The sequence below is a fragment of the Anopheles merus genome, chromosome 2L (assembly GCF_017562075.2).
Source record: "Anopheles merus strain MAF chromosome 2L, AmerM5.1, whole genome shotgun sequence".
In the NCBI taxonomy this organism is placed as follows: Eukaryota; Metazoa; Arthropoda; class Insecta; order Diptera; family Culicidae; genus Anopheles; species Anopheles merus.
In genome coordinates, this window is record NC_054083.1 from 6464026 (window position 1) to 6470539 (window position 6514).

At 43.9% G+C, this 6514-nt stretch overlaps 3 protein-coding genes across 3 annotated transcripts; 2 read left to right on the forward strand and 1 right to left on the reverse strand.

The window, feature by feature from the left end:
• The first annotated feature begins 1085 nt into the window (after positions 1-1085).
• LOC121594899 (4-hydroxyphenylpyruvate dioxygenase) lies at positions 1086-2725 on the forward strand. The gene is made up of 3 exons (XM_041918713.1): positions 1086-1304; positions 1406-2473; positions 2542-2725. The coding sequence occupies exons 1-3, from the start codon at positions 1302-1304 to the stop codon at positions 2614-2616; spliced, it is 1146 nt and encodes a 381-aa protein (XP_041774647.1). The 5' UTR covers positions 1086-1301; the 3' UTR covers positions 2617-2725.
• Positions 2239-4884, reverse strand: LOC121594898. The gene is made up of 3 exons (XM_041918711.1): positions 4582-4884; positions 3237-4503; positions 2239-3166 (listed from the first exon to the last, which is right to left on the reverse strand). The coding sequence occupies exons 1-3, from the start codon at positions 4679-4681 to the stop codon at positions 2920-2922; spliced, it is 1614 nt and encodes a 537-aa protein (XP_041774645.1). The 5' UTR covers positions 4682-4884; the 3' UTR covers positions 2239-2919.
• A 201-nt stretch (positions 4885-5085) lies between these two features.
• LOC121592773 lies at positions 5086-6235 on the forward strand. The gene is made up of 2 exons (XM_041914557.1): positions 5086-5607; positions 5676-6235. Exons 1-2 carry the CDS (start codon positions 5194-5196, stop codon positions 5850-5852), a joined length of 591 nt encoding a protein of 196 aa, XP_041770491.1. The 5' UTR covers positions 5086-5193; the 3' UTR covers positions 5853-6235.
• The last annotated feature ends 279 nt before the right edge of the window (positions 6236-6514 follow it).

The following is a 6514-nucleotide window of genomic DNA, read 5'->3' on the forward strand; positions in this document are numbered from 1 at the left end:
TGTTTTTGGGCACGCTTCAGAAAGCAACTGCATTACTAATCATTTGAAACCATCCGATAGTGGTATAAATAGATTTGTTAAAATAAAAAAACTTATATTTCACGATAGGAAAACTAAACTATTAGCTGTTTGCTTTTAGTTTCTGGACATATTGGAAAAATCTAATAAAATATAAAATGTATTCATTCGTTTAAAAGATATCCATACAAAACAAACATCACACCCAGTGGATTCGTGTTAAACGATCTTTGCCCCACGATAGTAAACAACAACAACATGTTAAACCGTCAACAAATTCAAATTACTGCTTGTGCCTGTCTAAAGGAACGACGTCAGCATCGCAAGTACTGCTGCTTTGATCTATAAAAACATGTTCTGGGGGCTCGTCCCCACCGATCGCTACGTCGATCGGCATGGGGACCGAGCAGACCCACCCATGCTGCCAAAGCGCCTCGCTAACAACTTCGCACACACCATTCGAATGGCATTTCATTGTCACCACGCATTAAATATTCAAAATACTGAATCATGGCTAGATCATTTTCAGTCGCCGGGCAAAAATAATGCAACTCCTTCATGCACGATCGCTGTTTCTAGCCATCCGCAGAGTGATCTTCCTTGACAACGAGCTTCTGCTTCAGCGTACTTTAAATGTATCCAGGGAAAGTATCAGAGAGAAGCGAGCGAAACGAGAAAGTTCTACTCTTCTAGGCAAAGTTTCGTGAGCGTGTGTTACCGGCGTACCTCATCGGAGACCGGTTTATCGGAATATTATCACCGCGACGTCACGGCGTGAGTGTTTTGTGTTGTTGTTGTGTTTTTAATTCATTCCACTGTCCCTATCAACAGTGTCGTCGAAAGCGCCAGCAACTTTAGGGTGGACGTTAGGAACAGCAAACAGTCGCCGTTCTTTTGAAAAACAGGATCTTGAAACTCGTCCCAATGCACGATGGAGACACAGACACCGAAGATCGATAGCGGAATGAGAGTTGAAAATAAAACTAATGCTTCTAACAGGCGACCTGTTTTGCGTCCCAACAACGGACGACTCAAACGGACGGATCGACTGAAGCTATAAAAGAATCACACGGTGGGTGGATTGGAGTCAGTTTTTCTTTAACAGAGCTTTGCATAGCTTCTACCACAATCCGCATTCCGTGCTTCGGTTCATTTGCTTGCTGCGGAATAGCTTTATAAGTGCATTTCAAACTCATAGAAAGTGACCAGTGTGTTGTGTGCTTGCACAACAAAATAGACTTTTATCATTTACGTGTAGCTTTTGAGAACTTTTATACCATACTATGGTGAGTGCTATATTGCTATATGCAGTGAAGAGTGTGGTGTACCTACAATTCTATTTAGGACTGATGTGCTATACTTTCCTATATCTGCCATCCCGTTTTAGACCACATACACCGATAAAGGGCCGAAACCGGATGGTGGAAAGTTTCTTTCGTTCGATCACATCACATTCTACGTCGGTAACGCGAAACAGGCGGCCAGCTTCTACACGACGCGTTTCGGGTTTGAGGACTACGCGTATCAGGGTTTGGAAACGGGCAGCAGACAGCTCGTGAAGCATGCCGTCCGCCAGGATCGGATCGTGTTCGTATTTGTGTCGGCCTACGAGCCGGGCCATCGTGAACTCGGAGATCACCTGGTACGACACGGAGACGGAGTTAAGGATGTTGCTTTCGAGGTAGAGGACCTGGACGTGATCGTGCGCCGTGCCAAGGAGCGCGGAGCAAAGGTGGTGCGCGATGTGTGGGAAGAGTCGGACGAACATGGCACGGTTCGGTTCGCGACGGTGCAAACGTACGGCGATACGCTGCACACGTTCGTGGAGCGCCATCGCTACCGTGGCCTGTTCTTGCCAGGGTTCAAGCCGCCACTACACAACGATGTTTTGCTGCGCATGCTTCCAACGGTCGGTTTGAACTTTATCGACCACGTGGTAGGAAATCAGCCCGATTTGCAGATGGAATCGGTGGCCGCCTGGTACGAGAAGATGCTGATGTTCCACCGTTTCTGGTCGGTGGACGATAGCCAGATCCATACGGAGTATTCCGCTCTCCGTTCGATCGTTATGACCAACTACGAGGAAACGATCAAAATGCCAATCAACGAACCAGCCAAGGGAAAGAAGAAATCCCAAATCGAGGAGTACGTCGAGTACTATGGTGGTGCCGGTGTGCAGCATATTGCACTCAACACCAACGACATCATTGGCGCTATTCGTAATCTACGAGCTCGTGGTCAGCAGTTTCTTTCCATCCCGGATACGTATTATGATCAGCTGCGCCAGCGTCTGAAGTCGAGCAGCGTGAAGATTAAGGAGGATCTTGCCGTGCTGCAAGAGCTCAAGATTCTGATCGATTACGATGAAAACGGTTATCTGCTGCAGATCTTCTCCAAAAACATGCAAGATCGGCCCACACTATTCATCGAGGTGATTCAGCGCCATAACCACAATGTAAGTAATTCGCTCAAACGATCCGCGGAATCCGCCTACAGTTTAATTTACTATTTCTACTCCAACAGGGGTTTGGTGCTGGCAATTTTAAGGCGTTATTCGAAGCTATCGAGGCGGAACAAGAAAAGCGAGGAAACCTGTAAACGGCATGGACGCAACCCTAATAACGTACTTTAACGATTGTTTTTTTTCACAAATAGCGTCAATTCAAACATGATACAAACAATGCATTAATAAAAATAATTCATTTGATTTTGGATTTCAAACCCTATGTTTTTAATACGAACATTGCATGCACGGTGGAGCGGTATCCTCACTTTATACAATTGCTGGTGAAGTATAATCTACCAATAGATATCCCTTTCGTCTCTTACCTCGTTGACATCCACACACATCCACATTATGGCATCCTGATGGCACCTCTTTACGATCATGATCGAACTGAGCTACTCGGGCGTGGGAAGAAAATCGGGATCCCAAAACCCGGGAGGAGTACTATGCAGTTGAGCCACTCGACAGTTGCGACAATTGCGTGGCAATTTCGATCGTGCCGTGTCGTTCGATACACCACGTGTTGTATGGTATTGGTAAAGCATCGTGCAATCGATGCACAAACCTTGTGGGGACGGTTGTTCATAGCCACGAATGTATGGTTTGACCGATCCTGATAGTTCTCCTAGCTCGCGATTAGCTCTACAAAAAAAAAGAAACGAAGATATTCCACAACAACTCCGGAGAAATATTCCTTGTTTGGAAATCTTACCTTGGCACATTACTGGGATTGGTTCCTATGGTGACTGCGTCCATCCGCTTGGCATGTTCGCCGTTTAATTCGCTGATAAATATGTCCGTAGCATTTTGAGATTCGGCGACGCTTATTACTGATTGCTGGCTTGGTGCTGGCAAAACGATTATTTCATTCGGTTCCGAATCTTCACCTACTCCTAGTATGTGGTCCGAAAGACATTCCAACTTTTTATTAGATGGGACCTTTAATGGGTTGCGTTCCTTTTGTTGCGAATCTGGTTCTTGCTTTATTTTGAATGATAAACCTTTCGACAGTTTGCTGGTAGATTCTACCCCGGGACAGTACGTTTGATCTATGTCATCGTCATCGTTAGGGAACATTGGCTGACGCTCTTTGCTAGCTGCTGTGGAAGATGGTGTTTCATCGGAGCCATCTTTAGTACCCGGTTTATCGTCTTGTGCCCTTGAAATCAGTGTTGATTGCTTTTTCATTCGTAAGCTTTTTAAAAACTTTGACTTGTTGGCCACTGACGGAGGTGTTGGTACAACAAAGTCACTAAACAACGTATCATTTACACTATTATGCTCAGGCTCGCTCATCGGTGATTGCTTGGTTTGGCGAGGAAAGTTTAGCTTCACCTGACGAAAGCGTTGGTTGCTGTCGGCTAGGGAAAGGAATCGCTTAAGCCCACTCGGCGGAGTGTGATCTGTGTTGGAGATTTCTATGGTTGCATTGGCATTTTTGCCCGTCCATTTTCCATTTGGAGTCGTCTTGGGAGTAGTAGGCGTGTTGGATTTCTCCGTAACCACCGAAGAAGATTCCAGTAACTTTACACTTTTCCCGAAACGGCTCTCCCGCAGGAAAGGCTTCTTGTCGGATATGTTTTCTTCGGGAAATAAAAGTTTCATGGGTCGTAGAGGTGAAGGTTTCGATACATTTCTAGGAGAAAGTATCGCTCTTGGCGATGGCGACTGAGGAGCAGCCGGGGGAGGAGGGCTTTGAGTAAGTGCAAAGAACGGTTCCTCGGAATCTAAAATGTTTAGCTCGAGTTTCGCCGATACGTCCGAGTCTGATTTGTTAGGAAAGATGGTCGAGTCTACCAAGATTGATACATTTTCCTTTTGTGCAGAAAGTGGTGAATCCAAGGATTGAACTTTACGTTTCTTGACCGGCGATCGCGGAACAGGTAACACGCAACGGTTGGATTGCTTTTGTTTCTCTGCTAACTGATCTTCTAAGCACTCTAACTCGCGTTTTGCTTTTTGTTGTCTCACATATATCTCTAAAAAAATAAACATAGTTTATTGCGATCTGTTTCCCGGATCCAGCAATGTTTCACATCGGCGCTATGCTTACGTACCTGACGCATTTTCCAGCACTCTATCGATGTAGATGAAAACATCGTCTTCCACTTTGCTAAAGTGGTTGTACTTTAGCAACAAATCGCACAAATTGACCATGCTTTCGAGCTTCTATTTAATCATAACTACAATTACCTCACCGTTCTGGCAAACTACAAAAAAAACATGTGCAACCGGCCTACTCTGATGAGCCAATACCAATGAGCCAATGAGTAAATCAAAACAACGAGAAGCCCGCACTTTTTGCGTTGTTCAACAGGGGGTAGGACACTTACGATGTAAAATTGTGTGGTTGGCAGTATTGAACGATTGAAAACTCTCCATTTTTTTTAAATACAGAAAATCTTTTTCACTCAAATGAAATAAAGAGATACATATTTTACAGACAATATTTGATGATTTTTTAAAATATTTCATGATAATGAAAAAAATGTTCCGACTGCTCTACCCTTCGTTTGTCATTTCGAATGACGTTTCAATATCAGCAAAAATAAGAAGAAACTCACACCGTGTAAACAATAATAACGAAAACACGGCTGTGCGGTTTAGTTCAATTTTAATTACATTTTGTTTGCTGCTCAGAAGCTCCTCCAAGTTCGATAAAAATCATCATGTCTTCACCATCGGAGGACAAAATAGCGTCACACAAAACGTGCTATGACGACAAAAGCCCGCCCCTCTATCCCAGCACAGATCGGTTCCATCCTCTGGGATACAGCACACCCCAGCAGCGAGGTAGAAACTCTTCTGCTCAAGCCAGACATTTTTATTCCGCCCAGCCCAAGCACATGCTTCCACGGACGAAAGGGTCCGACGGCCGATACCGGCACGGACAAGATAATGTGCAAAATCAAGACCGATCGAGATATTCGGGTCCAGATCGTCGCGATAATTCCGAGCAAAGAGACACAAACTTTGGTTCCGGGAAGCGCCTGGGCTTTGGTCACAATTGGAGAGGACACAATAACAGAAATCAACGGTATGGAGGAAATCGATCTCAGCACAACTATCGGCAAAACCACCATGTATGTAAATAGGAAACCGCTCGATTTATGGATAGTTTTGGATTAATCAGCATTTTCTACTATCATAGGCTAAATCAGAATCATACAGCATCCGGGAATACTATCACCCTTCTATGCTGGAGGACCCTTGGGAGTTTTTGCTACGGAAAAGCACTGCAAGCTCAGATTCTACCTTGAAGAACGATAAATCAGACAGGGACGACGATAACGAGGACGGATCGAGTAATAGTAACGGGGGGAATTGATCTGCTGCCATGGAGTTATAAGAATAACATGAAGTTTTTTTTTATTCGTAATGTAAAAATACGAATCACAAAATCAAACAATATGGAAGAAAATCAAACACATAAATGGGACAGCAGATCGATCGAGATGGTTGAGCTGCAAATGAAAAAGTCGGTCTGTGTAGCCATTAACCTTCGGTCTAGTTTGTGTATGTTCAATACACAATGGAACAAATATCATTTTGTTCAAATGACCTAGCAAATAATAAACTTTTTAATATAAAAAGACAACTTTTGGGTGTAAGTAGGTTATTAGGAACAAAGTATAGACATTCGTGGCATTCATTAAATTGCGGATCGTGTACAGGACTTGTATAGTAAATGTGTAAAAATAATAAAATCAACCGATGTGTACATAATTCTTAATCGCGTTTACCACCAGGAAATGTTATTTGGGAAATAGTTTTACGTACGGTAAAAGAAACAACAGTATATTCGTATCACTAGGCGTCTCTTTCTATCAAACCAAAAATTGTTCGCATGTCTGGTCAAGAAGCGGGGTCATAACAGAGAACGCTATATTGTCGAGTTGTGTGCATCTCTTTTTAGCTAGTCGGCGTAATCGCGTGTTGTACAGACTGCCTTCTTCGAGCGAAGCCGCTCTGGAAGATGGTTTGGGTTGT

What these genes read in the sequence shown, in the direction of transcription:
- LOC121594899 (XM_041918713.1), top strand. An exon ending in TTCAGCGCCATAACCACAAT is followed by an intron (nt 2,474 to 2,541) that starts GTAAGTAATTCG and finishes CTACTCCAACAG; the next exon opens with GGGTTTGGTGCTGGCAATTT.
- LOC121594898 (XM_041918711.1), bottom strand. Translation starts at nt 4,681, where the DNA reads ATGGTCAATTTGTGCGATTTGTTGCTAAAGTACAACCACTTTAGCAAA. An exon ending in AGTGCTGGAAAATGCGTCAG is followed by an intron (nt 4,504 to 4,581) that starts GTACGTAAGCAT and finishes TTATTTTTTTAG; the next exon opens with AGATATATGTGAGACAACAA. An exon ending in AATCCCAGTAATGTGCCAAG is followed by an intron (nt 3,167 to 3,236) that starts GTAAGATTTCCA and finishes TTTTTTTTGTAG; the next exon opens with AGCTAATCGCGAGCTAGGAG.
- LOC121592773 (XM_041914557.1), top strand. Translation starts at nt 5,194, where the DNA reads ATGTCTTCACCATCGGAGGACAAAATAGCGTCACACAAAACGTGCTAT. An exon ending in ACTATCGGCAAAACCACCAT is followed by an intron (nt 5,608 to 5,675) that starts GTATGTAAATAG and finishes CTACTATCATAG; the next exon opens with GCTAAATCAGAATCATACAG.